Consider the following 24312-nt stretch of genomic DNA (forward strand, 5'->3'; position numbering starts at 1 on the left):
ATGAGTTGTTCAGGTTTTGAGGAATTAGGTCAACCAAAAGTGCCAGTCTCTAACCTGTTTGAAAGCATTGGTAATAGGGAAAATTTGCACTCCGAATTTGGAGGAAGCCAGGTATTTAATTCACCAATCTCAGATTGTGGCGCATCATTACACAACTTGGGGTATGCTTCTCCACTGCCCCCGATTCCAATCTGGAGAACATGTGAGGGTGTTTCGGCCCTTACTATTCCTGATGTTCACCTGAGAGTGAATGAACATGACATGGAGGATACATTTGCACTTCCTAAAGATGGTAATATGGATAAGGCCAAAACTTCAGGATATGATGTTGTCCACATGGATTGCAAGCAGAAAGATCAAATGCCATGTGACAACTCAAAGAATTCAACTTCCAGCCCAAATGATTATTTGGCAGAGTTGTCCAATACACTAATGAATTTTACAAATGAGGAGCTTCTCTTCATGAATGCTGATGAAAAAGATGGAATTGAAAAGTCTTATATTGATGGCTTCAGCTCCCTTTTGTTGGATTCTTCTAATGGGGACATGCCTAATATTGCTGCAACTGAAGTAGCAGTGGCTCCAGATAATTATCTTGGAACTTCTGGTGGTGAACATTGTGAAGAATTAGATGACATGGGGCAGTCTCATTATGGTGATGGATATGCAGTTTGCAATTCCAGGTCCCAAATGCTGCCATGTGCATCAGCTGTGAATACTGAATTCCCTGAAATGCGCAATGGAGTAATTTGCTGCACATTGAACACTGAAGAAACTGAAATTCCGAGCAATGATGACGTTTTTCTACCCAATCAGATGCCGTCGTCCTCTCTTTCATCTCCAACACAATTGATATTTCATGAAGCTAATAATCCAACTTCCTCATTTGTGAAGGGCTTCTCAGATCATCAGAAAGCAAATGCAGGTTGCCTGAACCTAATGAAGAGAGAACAGTGTCACTTTCCCCCCCGGATGAGAGGATCACAGATGGTACCAGAAATGGGTCTAAGTCATGTAGTTGGTGATCGTGGGGTTAAATTTGAGTTGTCAAACAATGACAGCTCGTATTTGCCATTTCAGGTGTCAAGTACTGCTTGTCAAGGTTCAAGTAAAATCAGTGTAGCAAATGTGAGTACAACCCCTTTCCCTTCTGCAACTCTGAAAGATGAGGCTACAGATATTGAACAGTCAAAGCATCTGAATTATAATGCTGATTATTATGTAGAGAAGCCAGCTCCTGGTTTTGATTGCCCTTTGAGCTATCCTCAGGGAAAAGCTATCAGCATTAAACAGGAAGTAAATTCAACAACAATTCAAAATCAGCAAGCATTACCTGCAGAATTGAGCTCTGGAGAACTGTTTGTAAACCATTCATCAACAGATCAAGAACAACTTCATTTAGAGAATGATGGTGACATACCCCATTTTTCTGATGTTGAAGCAATGGTATAAATCTTAAAATATTGCCCTGTTAGCTTGACATTATTATTTTTTCTCTTCGATTCATTTGTCATAGCTTCCTGTGCTTCCCTGACGTTTTCTTGCAGATACTTAGTATGGATTTGAGTCCAGATGACCAGGATTTATATTCCAGCAGGGAAGGTAATTCCTAGCATATTTTTGCATTTGATTCATTACATGTCCCATTGTTCATTAATGGTTTTTCCTGTTAACCTTAAATGTTCTACCGTGGTAGTTTGATAATCATTTGAAGTTTTTATGTGATTTAGTAAATGCTTTCCCTGTTTGTTGTTTGTAGTTACTAGTGCAGAACCTGTAGGTACATGTGATGATGTTGGAATTCATTTCAATTGTATCACTCTTTATTTTTGTAGGACGTTTATGGAAATGTAACCACAGGTTTTCAATGTGGTTAATGTTTTGTTAAATATTGGTGGTTTGTATTTAGTGCACAACAAATATAATATGGACTTTCCATGTGAGTCACCTTATATGTCTGTTTTTTGCCGATCCTGTTATCACATAATTAGGTGGAATTCAGATATATTATTGGATTAATTACGTTGTGTGTTGTGAGACAGAATGTGCAAATACGTAGATTTGTGGATTTGCTGTTTTAATACTGTTAGAATTTACCATCACCTACCACCACTACCACCTCACCTACTCCACTAAACCTAACCCACTACACCACTACCACCTCCACTTCACCTACTCCACCACTCCATCTCCACTTCACATCTCATATATATAGGAATCAATGTAAACATCAGAAAATACACAACATATATCAATCAATAATACATCAATTTTAACATGGTATCAGAGCAAGGTTAAGAATCTAGTATTTTTCGCTTCACCGGCGGGCGACAACCTCGCCTTGGCCGCCTGCCGGACCTCAACCTAGTCCGCTAGAATTTTCTACACGTACCTTCACTCTCCTGAAACCACCGCCGTCTACAGCAGCGAAGCTCTCAACAATGGCTGCTCCGAGAGTCTCGATCGTCTTCGCAGCTCTAATCCTCTCGTTGCTGATGTATTTGGCCGAGTCAAGAAGCGACTCAAACCCGGTGTACATGCCGTGCGCGGACACCACGATCCAGAAGTCCGACGGGTTCAGCTTCGGGATCGCGTTCTCGGCTAGGGGTAACTTCTTCGTCAACACATCGGTCTGCTTCGCTGCAGTGGGCTGCTCGCCGGAGTTGTTGAACGTTGTCCATGGTGGTTACGAGCATTATGTGGTGGTTCTGCAACATTTGAGTTTTGGATGGTTATGGAAGATGTTATCTGCGGTGGGCTTTGTTTCATGGGTGGTTGTGCAATACCGTGTAGGTATGTGTACAACTGGTTTTGTTGTATGGTATTGAACTTTCCAGCCGAAAGTTGTTCAAAAGATTGTTTTGTGTCTTCTGCAAAGATGTCTAGTCCGTGAGAATTTGTTCTCAACGTGGGGCCCTCCATTCTTTTTCCAGTGGGTGAGGTTCAAACAATTCGTTAGTTATATATATATATATTTTATTAAAAAAAAAAAAAAAAAAAAAAAACAATCCACCGCCCAAATTTTATTTTTTTATTATAAAGCTCTCGACATGCATTTCTTCTCTCCCTCTCGGGTAGACTTATGCACATGGGCTCTTTCTTTCTCCACTTTATCACATGGATTGTCCCCTCTCTCTCTTTCATTTGATTTCAAACTTTATTATTTTTTATTTCTTTTCTTCAATTCATTTTTAAATTTTTTTTTTTACATACCCAACTTTCTTTATTTTCTATCTATATATCTATCTCTTTTTATTATACTATATTATCCCAACACAATACTCTCTCGTTTTGATTTCCCATCTATTCTCATTATTTCTTTCTTTTTTTATTTTTTTCTTTCACTTTATTTTTAATTTTTTTTTTCATTATTATTATTATTTTTATTTTTTATTTATATAAAAAAAAAAAAAAAAACAACAACAACAACAAAGGAAGAAGCTGAACTGCACACCAAACTCATTTTATTTATGTCGGGGCTTACCCCGATCACCATTTTCCACCAAAAAAAAAAAAAAAAAAAAAAAAAAAAAACAAACAAACAAACAAAACAAAACCAACACAAATCGGAACAGTGGGATTTTTCTTCTCTACTCTGCCGCCGGTCTCTTCTTCTTGCCTCCGTCCTGAGCGGCCCTTGACGGTGTTGCCTCCGTGCTTCCCAGACCACCAAGCAAGTTGCCTTCTCCCTGCTCCTCCACTACAGCATATGGAGAACCTCCAAATCGGAACATAACGGTGGCCTTCCGCTTCAGCTCCTTATTTTCTGCTTTCAGCATACTTATCTCTGTTCGCGCATCCTTATACATGCGTTGGAGCAGAGCCAGCTGGGAGTTTAACTGTTGCACCTCATTTGTCCTGCTCTGCAGCCGGTGCGACAAATTTGTGACCGCAGTCATGGTTTCCACGCATGACTTCAGAGTATGCTGATTGGCCTCAATATCAGTTTGCACCGCCATTTTTTGCTCCACCGACCGCATCGGAAAGTTCAACGGAGCAAACACAGAGGTGTTTGGTTGAGGTTCACTGGCCACCGCACCAGTTATTTTTCTTGTGGACTCGTTAAGGTCTGGAAAGAGAGTGAGCAGACCACGGGAAGATGAAGCCATTTTCTGGACAACAGAGTGTTACAGAGTGTCTCTCTCAGAAATCTCTCTCAGAAAACGAAGAGTTTTTCAGAGTTTTTCTAGCAGGTTTTTTGTCTCTGCTTCCAAGCCTCAGCCTCTGCCTCAGTTTATAAAGACCCTGACGAAGAGGCAGACACGCGCATCATGCGCCTCTCGGTGCTCGCCGACAACTTGGGCGCGCCTTTTGATGGCACGCCTTTTGATGGCACGCCTTTTTATGGATTGGGCACGCCTTTTTATGACACGCCTTTTGATAGATTGGGCACACCTTTTGAGGGTGCGACTTTTTAAGGGTCCGACAAGACTCTGTAAACTGTCCCGACATAGATTCCGGTTAGTTTCTACAAGGGTCCGACAAGACTCTGTAAACTGTCCCGACATTGATTCCGGTTAGTTTCTACAAGGGTCCGACAAGACTCTGTAAACTGTTACAACAACTGTCACCACATTGTCTGCTACAACGGTCCGACATGACCCCATAAACTGTCTTCTACAACGGTCCGACATGACCCCATAAACTGTCTTCTACAACGGTCCGACATGACCCCATAAACTGTCTTCTACATCGGTCTGACACCGCCATCCAGTGTCCTCTACACCGTTATGACACCACCATACAGTGTCCTCTACAACGTTATGACACCACCATCCAGTGTCTTCACCAATGGTCTGACACGACCATACAATGTCTCCTATCCTCTTTTATTTTTATGTATTTTCTTGTTTTGTTACTCTCTCCAAACTCAAGTTGGTTAGTTTCTATCCTCCTTGAGTTTGCGGGGGGCTGTTAGAATTTACCATCACCTACCACCACTACCACCTCACCTACTCCACTAAACCTAACCCACTACACCACTACCACCTCCACTTCACCTACTCCACCACTCCAGCTCCACTTCACATCTCCTATATATAGGAATCAATGTAAACATCAGAAAATACACAACATATATCAATCAATAATACATCAATTTTAACAAATACTTTACAATAAAGCTTGCTGCCACAAGATTCACATTGGAATCCTTCAATTTGTTGTGTGTAAAATCTCGTTTATTGCTTCTTTGTCCATCACTTATAATCGTTGACTCCATCTGCAGTGTCAAGATATCAGCATGAGGACAGTAAGAGGGCAATCATAAGGCTTGAGCAGGCTGCTCACTCTTGTATGCAGAGACTCATTGCATCTCAAGGAGCATTGGCTGTTTTGTATGGCCGCCATTCAAAGTTTTATATCAAGAAATCTGAGGTAATTTTACCCAAGTTATTTGGGTTGGCTGCAAGAATCTGCAATCCTCATCTTATCCTTTTCTTCAACATAAGGCCAGGTGGCTGCATTTATTAAGCTGTATGTAGTTCATGGTTTGAACTATTGTTTTTGGGTTTATGTTTGATTGATGAAATAATGAAAGTAATTTAAAGATTAAACTGGAGCATCATAAAACTTTGAAGAAGCTTGGGGCGTATTAAAACTGTCAGAAATTGACCAGTTCTTCTTTACACACAGAGATGTTACATAATATGTAATTGAGTACATTGGAGGCTATTTGCACCCACCACATGGTAAGATATCTTGAAACCAAAGAGTGAGTAGCTTTCATAAAATCTTAGGGATGATTTGGGTGGATTTTCAGCATTAACAAACTTATAAGTTATATATATATATGTATTTTTTTTTGTGCTTATTATTATTTCATTATTAATGGAATATAATTGTGCATGCTTAGGTTTTCCTTGGAAGATCAACAGAAGATTTTGATGTTGACATAGACTTGGGAAGAGAAGAGTATGCTTATAAAATCTCTAGACGGCAGGTATGGTTTTCTTTGACCACCTTTGAGCACACTTCATAAACGCATGTTGGCACTAAGAAGAATCATTTAAGGCTATGATATCTGTAGTAACCTGGAGCTGAGAAAATTAAAGTTCCCAGTTGTTGCTCTGAGCTCTGTTCAGTCTGACATCTATCCTGAAAGCAATGGTCCTACCCTTTGATAAAATAGATTTGTACAAACTGGAGTCCTTAAATCAAGTTACCACAATGGTGTGATTTGTTTTAATTCGTCCGTATTTGTTTTCGGGTTCCCAAATGCAAACATGATGTGTCTGCATGAGGATTGAAATTTGTGATGGTCTTATTCAACGGATCAAGTTTATTGAAATTGGCTTGAATTCATTAAGTTGGTGGTTCTTGATGTTAATTGAAATCTATCAATTGTTATAGAATGAGGAAGACTAATTTTATGTCTTCAGCAGATTCAGTTTAAAGTGGGCAATAAAAATGAAGAAAAATGAGTGGGTTTTCATGCAGTTGCCTTCAAATACTGGTGTTGACTCCTCGTGCTATGGAACTTGGGTGTGGGCCTTTTGTCAAAATGGAATGGCCTTATTTTTTCTCTTCATTTATTATTTATCAATAATGTTGGAATCATTACATTATAGTATGCCTGGCCCATCATTTTTATCGGACATCTTCTCTGACAAAACTAACTACTGTACATAAATAATCATATGTTATCCTTAATATGAAAATATTGAAATTCCCTAGAGTTATGGGGAACACTTGGTCAGTTGTTTAAACTTGGCCTACTAATCTTGTGGTTAGGTTCAAACCTGAGGACTTTGTGCAAATTATGCCAAAGGCTAGTCTGTACCCAATCTAAACCCTCCCTGACCTCCATCTAATGGAGACTAAACTGAGTGTTGTTTAACTTTATACCTATTATGAGTTATGATACATTTTTCTATTAATAATGTTACTATTCAAAATGTTTGAGAGCAACTTCTCCAGGATGGATGTTGTGGATAAATGTTACCTGAATGGATTATTTGCATTGAAACTTGGCTAGTTTTTCAATGTTGTGTTGCCCCTGCATCCGCATACTTTCTCATTCTTGCCTTCTATTTTAGTGTATGTAATTCCTAGTGCCTTTACTATTTTAATGCAATCTTTTGTTTCAACAAGGATGCAGCTTTAGTTATTCGTTTTAGCTTATTACATAATTTTTATGTACTTTTTAGTATTTAGGTAGCCAACTGGTGGGCATACTATTGATCTCTACCTTGAAGTGAGTATAATTTTTTATTGCATTTATTAGGCAATTATAAAGATGGACCAAAGCGGATCTTTTTATCTGAAGAACCTTGGCAAGTGTTCAATCTTCGTAAACAACAAGGAAATAGTACCTAAACAGAGTATAAACCTTACTTCAAGTTGTTTGATTGAGGTATTTTTTTACCTTCCTTGGACACTAGACTAATCAATTTTATTTGCTCTACTTGCTGAATTTCTTGAATCTAGGTGCAAAACAGATTTCTCTTTTTGATGACTTGCTCCTCTCAATGCTCGACTTACCTGGTTTTTGGTGATTACGTTATTTCTTTTCCCTTAAATTAAAAACAATCTGAATGTCTAGATTATCAGCATCAGTCCTCTGTTGTCTTGGTGTTAAACCTTATTGATTATCTTTCCCATGCCTGCATTCATTGTTCACTTTAAAAAGTGCTTTAACTTTTGAAAGGGAAATGACCCAGCTGCAGGATAATTAAAACTGGGTGAAAGAGAAATGGTCATGTAACAAGAAGGCAAAATGAAGATCAAAATAAGCTTGGGGAGCTAGAATGGCAACTCGAATGCCATAGGGGGACGTCCAATCCAAGCTTTTTTTATGGCCTAGCTATGTCCTTACTGTTAGGCATCTGTGATACCTAATCAAGATCGGTAAAACACGAAACACATAAGGACAACGCACAAGAAAGATAAATCACACGCACACACAAAGAACATGAAATCTATGTGATTTACCCCAAGCTAGGGCTACGTTCACAGATGCTGCGATTTTCACTATAATAAAAAAAGTTACAAGAGATTATAGTGATCACCTCCTCTCAACTATAAATACATAGAAAATTAAGGCAACAGGTCACTAGCGCAGCAATGGCCCAACACATGATATATTAATTTTATGTTATGAGGGATGCATATGCCCTTACATGACTACTTTTTCCAAATTAACTCTTTCACTTATTGTTATAATCATCCCACGCAAAATATATGTGGAATCCTGTATTAGTTACTGCAATTGGGGCACTTTCAGGTAAAAGGAATGCCGTTCATATTTGAAACAAATCAAACTCGTGTGAAGCAGTATGCTGATTGCACCACCAAGGAAAGCCATACCCAGGACCACAAAGTCTGAGTAGTGCGGTGTTTAAATGAGTTGGTATGCTGTCAGAAGGTGCTTTTTTTTTTGTCACTGCACTTTCCAGCTCCTTGGGTTTACTGTAATCTGTTGTATGTATCTATCAGAATCTGTTTCTTGCTGTTAGAGACTCGTTCCACTCATGTTTAAATATATATAATAGAACACTTGCTTCTCTTATCTCTCATTTAATTGCACTGGAAGTAGTAAAAAAAGACAAGTGTCGAAAAGTAGTTTTAACCCTATTTTCACTAGTTGTCATTGGGAATGGGTTTGATAAAATGGATTGCTTTTCCAGGTAGCATCACTTGGCTGCAATACAATATTTTTTTATCAGAATTTTGACAGACGTTAGGGATTAGGCCAAATTGGGAACAATAACCGAATTGGGAGCAAAAAGTTGAGGGCTAAAGTAAGAATTCATTAATATTTTAGAACAAAATATAGTTTAAGGGTGACTTAAAAGAGTGATGTAAACTGTGGAGGCAGGGGCCAGCCATTTGAGTGCCCTTCTGGGAGATTATCGACCATGGGCCCCTTAGTATTAGTGAGTTAAAAATATAAAAAGTGCAATGCTGAAGACTCCTAAATTTACTCAGAATTTAGTTTGTTCTGAATGTGTGGTTGGTTGCCTGAAATTTGTAGGACTTAAAAATATGATTGTTTTAGAACTCATAATGTGATTATTAGAATAGCTTATATAGTTTCTGAGTTGTGGAGCAATTTTGACAAGTACTTGAGTTCCAGTATAGTGTGATAATCCTTGCAACTTGCCAGTCTCTTATGATATACTGAACAACCTTTCACTTTTGTTGCCATCATTTAGTCCTTGTCTCGAGCTCAACTATTTCATTTCATTATACATAACCAACCAGCCAAGCATCAAAGCTTCAAGCATAAGAATTTCCAGAGAGCTACATTGTATTTGTATCGATCTGTTATGATCATACTCTGATGCTTTTGCTTCTCACAGAAGGGTATCTTTATTTTTCAACTTTTGTTTTTTTGTCCTCAAAAAATTGAGATTATTTGTCCCCCAGACAAGGAACCTTTAATTTCCAAATATCTTTATGTTCTCGTCTCAAAATATCTATAATCATTGTCATTTGATCATTAAAAATCTTAAATTGTGATAATTCAAGGTATAATCTAACAAATGTAAATATTTTGAGAACAGTGGACGTGTCTGATGAGTGAACAGTGCACTTTTCTTTCATGCGTAAATCGGTCCCTGCAATTGTAGGTGGGGGACAAAGTGCACCCCAAGCTACCTCTGTCTCTGTCTCTCTCTCTCTCTCTCTCTCTGAGAATTTGGTCCAATACATGTTAGCTTCAAGATGACTAAAACATGTGGGGGACAAAGTCTAGCTGTCAAATAACAGTTTTTTTACCCACTCAAGTTGATTATAAAACCAAGGGATTGTCCTACCACATATGAATGCACCAAGAAAATGTCAATAGCAAGAAGTTTATGGGTTTTCATCTTTCTCTCCATGGCCATTGTTGGTCTGAGAGCTGGCGGAGAGAGTTCTATCAATATTAACCAAACTCAAACCAATGCCACTCAAGTCGTAGTAGTCGACAATAAGAATAAATATAATCGAGGTGGTGGAGGCGGAGGTGGGGTTTTTGGATGGGGTTGGGGTGGTGGAGGAGGTGGTGGTGGTGGTGGTGGAGGAGGAGGAGGAGGAGGAGGAGGTGGGTGGGGATGGGGAGGGGGAGGTGGTGGGTGGTGGGGATGGGGATGTAGAAGGCCAAGAAAATACAATGGACATAACCACCACATACAAAAGAAGAGAGTTTTCAACAGTGAAGACTACAAGCTTGGAGAGTTCGCACAATGCATGGTTAGAGGGAGGTGTAGAGGCATGAGATTAGATTGTCCTCTTCACTGTGGTGGACCTTGTTTCTATGACTGCAAATTCATGTGCAAGGCTCACTGTCGACGCCCCTAATTTGCTATAATCACCAAAATATTCGATAACCAAAATCACTGATGCCTTGGCACGAGCATTTGTGATGCATCAGTGATTTAGTGCACTTTTTTTTTTTTTTTTTTTTTTTTTTTTGAGTATGTTTTGTGTTAACTGAATAGATCATTTGTGTGGTTTCTAATAATTAGACTGACTCACGAATCTTTCTATTGTTTTGTTATTATTCTTTAATTTTGCTTAATTAAAGAGGAATGCTTGTTTGATAGTTTTGTACTGTATTTTTGTCTTTGAACCGCGTTTTTTTTTTTTATATTTTGATCGACTCTTTGAACCTTGTTGCCACCGACGAATGTTGTGTGGTCATTGGATGGCTTCTTTTTTTTTTGGCTTAATTCTTTAATTTTTCTTTATTTTTTTTATGTACAATAATGTTAGAAATATTACACACATGCTCTGAGAGTTTCGTCTGATCCTATGTAAATTCCGTTTTTGGAAAAATTATTGACAGTGACATATGGATATTGTTCGAACAGTTAATTTTGTTGAATATTTTGTATATTTCACTCACACAAAAAATTAAGTTGATCCGACAACTCTGCAAATTGTTCAATTATGGTTTATTTTTTAAAAATACAATTATTGTCTTTTTTTTTTTAATAAAAAACGTAGTAAATAAATAAGTTACAATTATTGGATTGACTTAATTTTTTTTTATGAATGAAATACACAAAGTCCAACAAAATAAATAGTTCGGATAATCAAAATGGAGTTCATGATGAGCCCCATGAGCCTAAATAGCTCCCTCCAATCCAAATTTTAGATGGGAGGGAATCCTCCTCCATAATTTAATACTCTACCTTACATTTATAGTTCAAATAAAAGGATGACGTTTTAGAGTGTATGGTTGAAAAAAATCTACACAATATTTTTATATAATTCTTATTTAATTTTAAATTCCAACTAATGGATTATTTGCTATGGATTTATCTTGTTTTAATAAAAAGTAATTGTTGTACAAAATAATTAATGAGATAAGATCCTTATTCACATATGAGTGGTGTTTATCAATGTAAATTATGATCATTATTTTATTTTATTTTTTTAAAATAAAAAAGATGGTTTAAACCATTGTAAAAAATTATTTTTTCAAAAAAATAATTGGGCACAGTCGTCGACCCAAAATAAACTTCAACAGTAATACGATGTCATCAGTTTCACCATCTAATGCTTTTTCACCATTTATTGTCACATGAGAATTTATTATTTATTATTTATTTGAGAAGTTAGTTATTTGATGTTTTAATTATTTTAATTTTACTAAAATAATTGTGTTCAGAAAGTTGATTATTATTATTATTATTTTTTTTTTGCAGTTAATTTGATATTATGAAAGAAAAAATGAAATAATTATGAATTAAATATGATATTTTATCTTATTAATTATTTTAACTTATTTTATTTATTTTTCAATTGACTATTCTAACTGAGCTATCTTCCCAAATACCCCCTGTATTAAATTTTTACTTGACCGACTCACCCACTTGATTGTACATGAAGATCCCATCCAAATAGGCGAACGATCATCAACTACAGCAAACGTGTCGTAACGTAATAAGAGTTCCACCAACATGACCTTAGACAACATCACCGCCATATCCTTTCCCGGGCATTGCTTATTTTCCACGGTTGGATCATCGGTCTCACGTCTATTTGTAGAGTTAACAACAGTCCTGATTTCGTTTGCCAATTGTTTGTGCACTTCCTTGCCAGCTAACCCAACCCATATGATCAGTACTGGGAACCAAGCCTTGAAGCCACCATAGGCATTGGAACAAGCAAAAAAAACTAAGTTATGGCAAGCTTCGTCTCGTTTAATCCCCACCCTCACAGCTTCATCTAGTGTTGGCTTGGCATGAACTTCAAAAGCATCACAAAGCTTATTATAATTAGATGTAAAGAAGGAGTTAGGTATCAAGTTCATGTTCCTCGCAAAATCTTTTAGAAAGCGTGGAACCTTCCTCAACCCAAATGGTTGTAGCATAGCCATGTCATAGTTTTGCCATTTGTCAACAAGTTCAGGCCCTTCAGACCCGATAGCGGTGTCAGAAGGACTCTTATCATCACAGAACAATCGAAACACAAAGTCAAAACACATGCGATCGTTGAGTGAAATGAAGTCTACGTGGCCTTTATTTGTTGACCCTACTAATTCTGTTTCTAAGTTGGTGAAAGGGTCATCCAAGCAACTACGGAATAGTGGAATGAATTTATGATGGCAAGCATGAAGAATAGATGAAATGAAGGTTTCAAAGAAGAGTGATTAGGTTGGGAAGGATCGAGATATTGACATACACAATAACGGCCGGTGAAGGCCAAACTGGAGAAGAAATCATCAAAACCGGTTATCTTCTTGATCTTAGATGTGTCGAAGAGGATTGGAAAACTAATGGCGTCGAGGACAAGCACCACAGAATCTTCGCGGATTGTCAAGCTAGCGGATTTCATCTTGGTTTTCAAAACTGTAGATTTAGAGTTGAGAATTTGACTCCTGAATAACTCATCTGGACCTTGATCACCCTAATAAGCAATCAATTCTTTGAATTTAGTATGATAGGAAAACCATAACCCGATGGTAGTTTCTTTAATGGAAGCGTCACAAAGGGATTAGTCGAAGAAGAAGAAGAAGAAGACATTGTGAACTGTATATGGAATTCCATCGTATATATTGAGAATTTCCTAATTATAGAACATTTTGCCTTAGAGAAAGAGAAATGTTGTAATATCTGTTGAGTGTGTAATATTTGAACATTTAAACTTGTCTGGTGTATTATACTCCAAATAATAATGGTTCACATATCTTAAATTCTACTTTTTTATTTTTATTTTTATTTGATGTGTTATGATGAGTCTTATTAGTTATAAATGTAAAAAATGTTACATGCCAACATTAAATTTGGGATAAAATTACATTGATCTTTTCTAATCCTCGAAGAAAATATAAGAAGTTCAATAATTTTAACATAATTACATTGACTTTTTTTTTAGTAAAGTTAAAAAGACTGAAAATAATGTACATAGTGTGAACATACAAAAATAAATAATATAAAATATTTATTTAAGTATAATAGAGATGATATCATTTTCCCCCATCAATATTACTAATTAATTTATGAAAAAATGGATGTATTATGTGAATTAAAAATTTAAGGAAAACTAATATAATTATATTAAATTTGTAAAATTTACAGTTTTTTTTTTTAAATTTTAAAAAATAAAATAATAATTTACCTTAAAATTTATGGTATGAATAAATGAAATATATTAATGGGAGCTTTTTTGATAAATCCATTTTCTAAAAGTTTTATTTCATCCAACTCATATTTTTTTTGACTATTCCATTAGGTTCTATTTGAGATAAGAAGACCAAAATACCCTTTTCATTCACTTATGTTCTATTTAGTTCACATTATTTTCTTATGTTTCAATAAGTCCTATGAGTAACATAATTACCCAAATACCCCTAATGTGAATGTTCACACCGTCAATGTGAATGTTCATATCGTCAATGTGTAGGGGCCCGGCCCATGTCGATCCTCGTGGGTGCCGGGAAAAATTCGAGTCGGGCCGGGGCGGGCTCGGCCCGTTGACAATGTGAATATTCACATTGACATGTTAACATTCACATTAATAGAAGTGTGAGTGAAAAATTAGTCCGCGCCTCGTGGCTGCCCGAAACCCGCCCACGACCCGTGGGTGGCCCGGGGCGGGCCCGGCCCGGCCTGTTGACAATGTCAATATTCACATTGACATGTTAACATTCACATTGATAAGAGTATAAAATTGGCCAGTGGCCCAGGGCAGGCCCGACCCGGCCCGTTGACAATGTGAATATTTACATTGAGATGTTAACATTCACATTGATAAGAGTGTAAAATTGGCCCGCAGCCCGTGGGCGGCCCGAAGCCCAACTGTAGCCCGAGACGGGCTTAGTCCGACTCATGACAATGTGAATATTCACATTGATATGTTAAAATTAACATTGATAGGAGTGTAAGATTTGCCTGCTGCCCGAAGCTTGCTCGCGGCCCGGGGTAGGCCCTGCCCGGCCCGTTGACAATGTGAATATTCACATTGACATGTTAACATGCACATTGATAGGAATGTAGAATTAGCCCGCGGCCTATGGGTTGCCTGAAGCCCACCCACGGCCCGGGGCAAGCTCGTTTAGGTCCGGGCCCGAGCATGTCCGAGACCCTAGGTTAGGGCCTAGACCATCACTTTGAAGCCTGGCCCGGCCCATCAACCCACTTAAGGCCCATTCAAGGCTCGGTCCGAGGCCCAGCCCACCCGAGGCGCAATGTTTTTTTTTTTATGGAAAATAATAAAATTTTGGTAGAAAAAATTAAAAAGAATTAAAAAAAAATGGCCAGACCTGCCCAAGCCCGACCTAAGCTCGAGGCTAGGACCAGGCCCATCGGCTCGACCCAAGGCTCGATCCATCGGCCTGTCTAAAGCCCGAATACCCTTGTGCTAAGGTTAGGGCCTGGGCCTAATTTTTTGGCCCGTGGGCCGGGCCGGATTTTTTCGGACACCCACGAGACTCGATATGGGCCGGCCTAGGCTTCTATGCATTGATGATATAAACATTCACATTGACGATGTGAACATTCACATTATGGGTATTTTGGTAATTATGTCTCCCATAGGACTTATTGAAACATAAGAAAATAATGTAGACTAAATAGAATATAAGGCCAAGTTTGGGATATGTAAAAAAAGTCAAAAAGCCAAAAAGTTACTCAAAAAGTTAAAAAATTAACACTATTCACCAAAAGTCAACAATTACGGCTGCACAATTCCCAATCTTAATTTTTCTCTACAAACCAATTTTTACAATTTTTTATTACACATTTTTTCATGAAAAGTCAAAAAGTTAACCAAAACATTCATATTTTTTCCCTCAACTTTTTAGTCCAAAAAGACAAAAAGTGCACTTATTTAGGACACCCCAAACAACCAATAAGTAGATAAAAATAGTATTTTGGTTGTCTTACCTCAAATAGGACTTAATGGAATAGTCAAAAAGAACGTAGGCTGCCCGAAGCCCGCTCGCGGCTCGGGAAAGGCTCGTTTGGGCCCGGGCTTGAGCCTAGCCCGAGACCCTAAGCTAGGGCCTAGGCCCACTTTGAAGACCGGCTCGGCCCATCGACCCGATTAAGGCCCATTCAAGGCTCGGTCCGAGACTCGGCTCGCGCTGAGGCCTAGTGTCTTTTTTTGTGGAAAATAATAAAATTTTGGTACAAAAAATTAAAAAGAATTTAAAAAAAATGGCCAGGCCCGTCCAAGCCCGACCCAAGCCTGAGGCTAGGCCCAGGCCCATCGGCTCGACCCGAGAATTGATCCACCGGCTCGGGCCCGGACCCAAACGAGCTTGCCCCGGGCCGTAGGTAGGTTTCGGGCAGCCCACGGGCCGCAGACTAATTCTACATTCCTATTAATGTGTATGTTAACATGTCAATGTGAATATTCACATTGTCAACGGGTCGGGCGGGGCCTACCCCAGGCCGCGGGCAAGCTTCGGCCAACGGGCAAATTTTACACTCCTATCAATGTTAATGTTAACATGTCAATGTGAATATTTACAATGTCACGGGTCGGGCTGCGGTTGAGCTTCGGGCCAATTTTACACTCTTATCAATGTGAATGTTAATATGTCAATGTAAATATTTACATTGTCAACGGGCCGGGTCGGACCTGCCCTGGGCCGCTGGCCAATTTTATACGCTTATCAATATGAATGTTAATATGTCAATGTGAATATTCATATTGTTAACAGGCTGGGCCAGGCCCGCCCCGGGCTGCCCACGGGCCGTGGGCAGGTTTTGGGCAGCCACGGGGCGCGGGCTAATTTTACACTCCTATCAATGTGAATGTTAACATGTCAATGTGAATATTCACATTGTCAACGGGCCGGGCCGGGCCCGCCCCAGGCCGCGGGGGGGCTTTTGGCCGCCCATGGGCTACGGGCCAATTTTATACTCTTATCAACGTGAATGTTAACATGTCAATGTGAATATTCACATTGTCAACGGGCTAGACCGGGCCCGCCCTGGGCCGCCGGCGAGTTTCGCGCCGCCACGGGACGCGGGCTAATTTTACACTCCTATTAATGTGAATGTTAACATGTTAATGTGAATATTAACATTGTCAACGGGCCGGGCCCGTCCCGGCTCGCGGGTGGGTTTCGGGCTGCCCACGGGCCAATTTTACATTCCTACCATTGTGAATTTTAAAATATGAATGTTCACATCATAAAATTGCTAACCCTTCAAAAAATATTTATAAGAGTATCAAAATTAAATATAAGGGTATAAGTGTCCAAGAAAATAGTGTAAATCAAGAAAAAGGACTTTATGGAATAAAACTATACATACATAAGACTAAATGGGTTAAAAAATTCCTTCATGGACTTCTTGGGTTAAAACACTTCTAAATAGAATTTATCAATAAAAATCCCTAAATTAATAGAATATGTTGGATCACAAATTCGTGCAATGCATTTAACGTACTCTAAAAAGGAAAGTCTGCTAATCCAAACTTACTTATTTAGAATTTTTTGAATGGGTGATTATATGATGAAGATTAATTTTTGTAATGTAGATTTCATGTGTGATCTATATAAGATGTGATGGACATTAATTTTTGAATTGATAAGGATAGATTTGTAATATTACTCCCTCTAAAAATCTAAGATTCAAATTAATTTCGCGAGCAATTATACCACTGAAACAAGAGAAGCACTTTGAATATGAATTGTAAGAGAGTTCATTTGGGAAGAGAGGTTTGGAGCTTTTTTTGGCTAAAATAGTCACAAAAAATAAAGGGAATGACTTTTGTCCGGTCCTTAATCGGACTGGGCCGTGCTGTTGGGCCCGTGGAGGCTCACCATAGGTCCCGTTTTGATAAACTGAACTGTTCAATGTGTACAACTTGTCGAGTACTATATGCCTGTAAAAAATCACGTTGATCAGATATCGATAGCTATGTGATTAAAACAGATTTTTGTTAACCGTTAATTTATTCACCGTCCATTTTTTTTATACAAAACTGATTTGATCACATAGCTATCGATATCCGATTAACGTGATTTTTTACAGATATATAGTACTCGATGAGTTCTACACATTGAACGGTTCATATTATCAAAATGGGACCCGTGGTAGGCCCCCACAGGCCCAACAGCACGGTCCAGTCTGATTAAGGATTGGAAAGAAGCCATGCCCAAAAATAAAATAGGTTTTTTAGCTTAATAAGACAAAACATCACATCTAGCCCATAATCATTACATTTTTTCTCTCACAAAAAAGTCAAAAACTCTTTTCAAACGAATCTTTTTAGTTCCAGGCTAAAATAGCCAAAAAAAAAAAAAAAACCAAAAAATTAAAAAACCAACCCACTTCCCAAAGCTTGTCATGTGAAAGTAAGAAAGAAGATTTTGAGAAACAATTTCAGAAAAAAAATAATAATAAATGCAATCATGAGATATATTGCATGTATCACTTTTATATTTTATTTATTTATTAATTTTTAGGATAAATTACACTTAATTCCCTTAAAATTTGGAAATGATATAATTAATCTCATACTTTTGATATAATTATATTGATTGCTCTTTTAGTATGATTAAAACAGTCGAAACAAATACAGATAATAAATAAATACTAAATAATAAACATAAATATATACTTTTATAAAAAATATAATAATAATATTTTTTTATTTCTACAACTAATGAATTACTAAGATTAATATAATTATATAAAATATATAGAATTATGGGTGAAGTACCAATAAATTCTAGGATAAATTATGCAAATGCTCCTTGTAGTTTATACGATGTGTCAATTTGGTCCCTGTTGTTTTAATTTGCTTAATTTTGCCATTTAATTTAATAGATTGTGTCATTTTAGTCCAATAAATAATGGTTGTTAAGTTTATTGGACGGAAAGTCTACATAATGTGCCAATTTGGTTCCTGTAGTTTACACAATATGTCAATTTGGTCCATATTGTTTTAATTTGCTCAATTTTGACAAGGATCAAATTGATACATTGTGTAAACTACATAGACCAAATTGACACATAGTTTTCCGTCCACCAAACTTAACAACCGTTATTTATTGGACTAAAATGACACAATCCGTTAAATTAAGGGACAAAATCGATCAAATTGAAACAATAGGGACTAAATTGATATTTCATGTAAACTACATGGACTATTTGTATAATTTACCCTAAATTCTAAATAGTGATCTTATGAACTATTTGGTCCTCCATTTTTTTCTTATAGATTCAAAGGTCTCATTCTAGTGTGAATTACATAAAAGGTCAAATATAAACGCGCTTGTGTTGTATATTGAGCGACAAATATGAATTTTCTCATAATGTTGAAATTACTAAACATAACACTTTAAAAAAACTTCATAGTATACATTTTCCAAACGTAACACTCTAATGTAATACTTCAAAAACGTAACATTCCAATGTAACATACTAAAAAACTAATTAATATACTTTTTCCAAACGTAATACTCAAACTAATGTAACACACTAAAAAACTTCTTAGTATATTTTTTCAAATGTAACACTCCAATGTAACATACTAAAAAACTTATTAGTGTATTTTTCTCAAATGTAACATTTCAATGTAACATATTAAAAACGTAACAATGTAACATTCCAAAAAAATTCCTTAGTATACTTTTCTCAAACGTAACACTCCAATCAATATAATATACAAAAATTCCTTGGTGTACTTTTCTCGAATGTAACACACAAATTTAACACACTAAAAAACTCTTTAGTGTACTTTTCGTAAACGTGACAACGTAGCGTATTTTTTTTTCCAAATATAACACTTCAATCAATATAACACAAAAAAACTCCTTAGTATACTTTTGCAAAACGTAGTACTCTAATGTAACACTCTAATGTAACACCAGAAAACCACACTAATAGAAAATATAAATTTCTACGCTCGACAACCAACACTTCAACCACCAATCCCTCTAAAATTTCTTTTCCACATTTCACCTTTCCATTCACATCCAAAAACAAATTAGAAAATTAAAAAAAAATGAATCATAAAAATGCATTCACTTAAACTCAAATGGCACTAAATCAAATAAATACAACTTTTTAAAATAAAATGGACTAATTGGTTCATAAGAAAACTCTTAAAATTAAATGGATCAACATTCCCTCATATGAGATTATGAGTTAATTTTCTTAGAATTAATTACTCCATCCGTCCTAAAATATTAGTCCATTATTCTATTTTTTATTGTTCCAAAATATTAGTCCATTTTCAAAAATCAAGGACTAACATAATATCAATTTCCTATTTTTCCCTTCTTTTAAATTTACTAACAACACAAAAAGTACAATTATGACAATTGATATTCTTTAAAAAGTGTACTATCAAAGAATAATTTTGAAAAATTAATTTTTTAAAAGTGTAATAATTATACTATTAAAAAAAGTTAAATTTTGTAAAAATAACTATTATTTTAAAACGAAGAAAGTATATTTTTCTCAAACTTGAAAGAGATACTGTGATTTATTTTAATTTTCATGGGCCCACTTCATGAAAAGGCCCAATCCATTACAGCCTCCGTTTGGGAAGTGGGTTGGCTTTTTGGCTTTTTGGCTTTTTGGCTTTTTTGGCTATTTTAGCCTGGGCTTAAAAGCTTGGTTTGGGAAGGGCTTTTTGGCTTTTTGGCTTTTTTGAGTTTTTTTGTGAGAGAAGAATGTAATGATTATGGGTTGGATGTGATGTTTTGTTTGTTATGGCTAAAATAGCCTATTTTGTTTTTTGTGGCTAAAATAGCCAAAAAAGCCTCCAACCCACCTTCCCAAACGGTGCCACAATCCAATACATAGAATGGCGGTCTAACCCTCACCGAACTCGTCATAAAAGTTTCAATTCATGGACTATGGACCATGGAGGGTTTAGTTCATGGCCTATGGATTCAATTTGTGCCTATTTTAAAATTTTAAAATCATTTATAATTTAATATTCATCAAATATATATTCATATAAAAAGTTAAATTTATCAAATATTAATACCTATATAATCTATATATTATATTTATTTTGAATAAAGAAATAGTCTGTTATCAAAATTGAGAGAGAGATTTATAATACGGCTTTGGGCCGAGGAAGAGGCTGGATTGGATAGGGTCGAGCACGTTTGGACCGAGCTAATTTGGGCCTGTTCCGAGTGGGTTTCACTCGGTCGTGGCTCAGGCCCTCTATTTAGGCCGAGCTAACTAGGGCTTCCTTAGAGTTGATCTTGCTCGGTCGCGGCCTAGACCCGAGGTCCAGGTCCCATGTTTGAACCGAGCTTATTTGGCCGAGATGATCGCATGCCAACCCGGTTCCATAGGTCGCACGCGTAGCTCGACGAGAAAATATCCTCTGTTCACCGGCCGACCCGTCTTGAACTCGGCTATGCTGGAATGCTACCGAGCTCGGTTGTTATGGAGCTCAGCGAGTAGAGCACTCGGGCACGTTACGTAGCACGGTCGTGGAAGGCCGAGGTAATGCCGCCGGGCTGCCGAGTTCCCACTAATGTTGTTTGACGGTTTGGTTATGTGGTGTTCGCTGGATTTGTGTTGACAGATGAGAGAGCAACTCCACATGTCGAGAGATTAATGGGTGCAGAGTTGAGCGCAGAAAGTATATAAGCTTGACTGCGCCCCCCATGCTGGGGATGAAACATCATTTGGTAAAACACTCATTGTGATATCTCTCTCTCTTTCTCTCTCTCCCTGAGTGTGTGTGCTAACTTGACCGTCGAAGGGGTTTTCCGGCCACAAACCGTCAGGTAGCTCACCGCCGTTGTGTTCGCAGGTCGATCAGATAGATAAGGAGCTTGGACGAAAGGAGTACGGGCTTCGCGGAATATTTGCTCCCTATACAATTGGCACCGTCTGTGGAAACTTCAACAGGCAAAACCTTGTCTTCCAAGTTCATCTGATCGCCTTCAATGGCGAACAACGATGAAATATCGTTGTCTGCCATTGACGGTGTTACCCCAGAATTAGCCAGACGGAGAGACGGACTCCTCGCCGTTCAGAACATGGAGGACCTGGAGACTTCCCTAAGAGGGCATTCAAGAGATGCGCGAGATAAGCGTGCTAGAAGTTTCGGTCATTCACGGAGCCTAGACGGACACCGGCAGCGAAGAGAATCGTATGCTAGATGTTTAGAGCACAAGTTAAGGGACCAAGACGCCGTCATCTGGAGAATGACGGCAGAGATGGAAGCTCTCAAAAGGCATGTCAAAGGGAAGGGTGTTGCTGGAGTGGGAGACCACAGTGAGCGCACCCAACCACGCCGTTCAGGCAGTTAGAGCCAGCGGCACTCTCCCTTCTTTTCTATCACCAGAAGTTACAGGGTTGGAGATTCCGACGCGCATGTAGAGAAGTCTAGTGCGCAAGATAGTACCTATCAACCCTCACGTCCGGCGACGACGTCGAGATATTCCTACTCCGCTCACTCAGAGGACTTGTGGGTAATCTTGAAAGAGCGGGCTTGCCGACGAGAGACTCAAAGGGTGCCGGCGCTCTAGCGGCTATCTTATGGGGGTCACGCTAGTGAAGAGGTCATCATGCCCCCACCTCGCCCAGCCGTGCCTCTCCTTCTAGACACAGATTTGGTGATGCTGAACGCCACCCCCTTCTCTTTTGAGATAGAAACCACACCGCTTCCGGCGGGCTTTCACCAGCCCAAGTTTACACTCTACGATGGAAAGACCGATCCATACATGCATGTAAGCCACTTCCAGCAGGTCATGGCCAAACATAGCGCAATGACGCTCTTATGTGCCTTATTTTCCCGTCGAGTTTGGGCGATCTGGGCTTGAAATGGTTTGAGAGACTGCCAGAGGGAAGCATCGAAAGGTGGCAGCAATTGGCAGAAGCCTTTGTGACTCGTTTCAAGACCAACACTAAAATGCCAAAGGAGGTGGACCATCTTCTCAGTGTCAAAATGGAGTTGAGCGACACACTCAAGGCATACAACTCCCGATACTGGGAAACCTTCAATGAGATTTTAGATTGCCCGATCAACCTGGCAATCACCCAATATAAGCGCGGTCTCCTGGTCGGACATAGGCTGCGGGACTCGCTTACCATGAACCAACCGACATCCATGGGCCAACTAATGCAGCGCATCAATGAGCACATCCGAGTAAAGGATGATACGGCGGCATCCACCGCGAAGACAACTCCGGTGGTAACAGATAAGAGGTCGGCTGGCAAGGTACACGCGGTTGGACAAGAGACTAACCGTCTAAATGATCGTGCCAAGGAATCTGACCGTGGGTAAAATCATCAAAATCGGGGAAGGGGTCGTTGGAATGACCAAGCCGAATACCCCCGCGATGACGTAGCTGATGCTAACAAAAGGCTGAAAGCTCGGACGGGCATCGCCACGGTCTTTAAGATTCCAATCTATCGCATACTTAGTGAAATCCGTGACGAGGATTACGTCTGCTTTCCTACTAAGTTAGGCAATGCGCAAAAGGGCTTCAATCCGCGGTACTGCTGCACATATCACCGGGAGTGAGGACACCGGACAAAGGACTGTTTGCCTTTGAAGCAACACTTGGAGGAGTTAGTCATAGTCGGACATTTAGATCTTTACGTTGATGGGGGTGTTAAGGCCGCACATCTCACCCCCGCTGATCCGCATGGAATGGATGACTTGGAGGCACCCCCTTAAGGTGTGGTTAATGTGATCCACGGAATAGTGAAGCCGGCGCGTGTATGCGAGCTCCGTGGAATGATCAAGAAAGCGGAACACATGAGAGAAGTTTTGTCAGTCTAACCAGCGATCAAAAGGGGAAAGACCGAGGTAAAAGACGTGATTAGTTTTTCCACAAGGGACCTAGAGCGTATTCAAACGCCACACAACGATGCCCTAGTGGTCACCCTCCGCGTCAAAGAGTTCGATGTCAAGCGCATCTTGATTGACCAGGGAAGTTCGGTTGAAATTATGTACTATGACGCGTTCAAACAACTCAAACTCCGAGATACAGACTTGGCTCCGGCAACTTCGCCACTGGTAGGTTTAAACTCGCAACCGGAGTGGCCTTTGGGAAAAATAATTTTACCGGTCAAAGCCGGATCCGTGGTCAAGCAGGTGGAGTTCTGGGTATTGCAGGTGCCATCTACATACAATCTGATCCTCGGTAGGGGCTAGCTTCACGCTATGCAGGCTATAGCGTCGACCTACCACCAAGTTATGAGATTGCCCTCGGCTATGGGGGGAAATTGAGAAAATTTGGGACGATCAAGTCATGTCGAAGCAATGTTTCGTGGCAATGAACGGAAGTCGAGCTGCCAAAGGATTCGTACAAATGATTGAAGGCCCCGAACACCAGAGTGTCCTTGATGACGTGGGCACCAGGGCCGAGGACAAAGCTGTTGAAGAATTGGTAGAAGTACGGATCGACACGGAAAGTCCAAACAAGTTTTTTTTGCTTGGATCAAGCCTGACCGCTCAAGAAAAGACCGAGATGGTAGAGTTCTTGATGGCAAATATCGAAGTCTTCGCATGGTCGCCCTACGACATGCCTGGCATTGATCCAATTTTTATTTGCCACCAACTCAATGTTTTCCCTGATGCACGGCTAGTCATTCAGAGAACAAGGAGATCGGCTCTTCATCACGCCGAGGTAGTCGTGGAGGAGGTAAGGAACTTGCTTGAAGCACGGGCTATTCAGGAAGTGCACTACCCTCGGTGGATTTCAAACACGGTCGTAGTACTCAAGAAGAATGGGAAGTGGCGAGTTTGCGTCGACTACAAGACCGTCAACCGAGCTTGCCATAAAGACAACTTTTCTCTGCCCAGAATAGACCAGCTGGTGGATTTAACGGTCGGACATAAAAGGCTCAGTTTATTGGATGCCTGCTGCGGTTATCATCAGATTGCCATGCATGGCCTCGACCGTGAGATAACCTCTTTCACCACTCCAAGGGG

At 39.0% G+C, this 24312-nt stretch overlaps 1 protein-coding gene and 1 pseudogene across 3 annotated transcripts in view; one reads left to right on the forward strand and one right to left on the reverse strand.

The window, feature by feature from the left end:
- LOC114263055 (uncharacterized) overlaps positions 1-8509 on the forward strand; it is a 16682-nt gene extending 8173 nt beyond the window's left edge. The window contains exons 2-8 of one of the 3 annotated variants that reach the window (XR_014362925.1): positions 1-1446; positions 1548-1602; positions 5228-5376; positions 5635-5690; positions 5855-5941; positions 7226-7354; positions 8225-8509. The exon at positions 1-1446 is cut by the window's left edge and continues 603 nt beyond it. Coding sequence is in view for 2 of the 3 variants with exons in the window: in XM_082917524.1 (XP_082773650.1) it covers positions 1-1446; positions 1548-1602; positions 5228-5376; positions 5855-5941; positions 7226-7354; positions 8225-8326 (1968 nt within the window). In the remaining variant the exon portion in view is untranslated. The remainder of the gene's footprint in view (positions 1447-1547; positions 1603-5227; positions 5377-5634; positions 5691-5854; positions 5942-7225; positions 7355-8224) is intronic. The other 2 variants (XM_082917525.1, XM_082917524.1) reach the window with 2 other exon arrangements.
- A 3228-nt stretch (positions 8510-11737) lies between these two features.
- Positions 11738-12863, reverse strand: LOC114263066 (allene oxide synthase 3-like; annotated as a pseudogene).
- Between the last annotated feature and the right edge of the window lie 11449 nt (positions 12864-24312).

The sequence above is a fragment of the Camellia sinensis genome, chromosome 3 (assembly GCF_055761805.1).
Source record: "Camellia sinensis isolate YWXY chromosome 3, ASM5576180v1, whole genome shotgun sequence".
Classification (NCBI taxonomy): domain Eukaryota; kingdom Viridiplantae; phylum Streptophyta; class Magnoliopsida; order Ericales; family Theaceae; genus Camellia; species Camellia sinensis.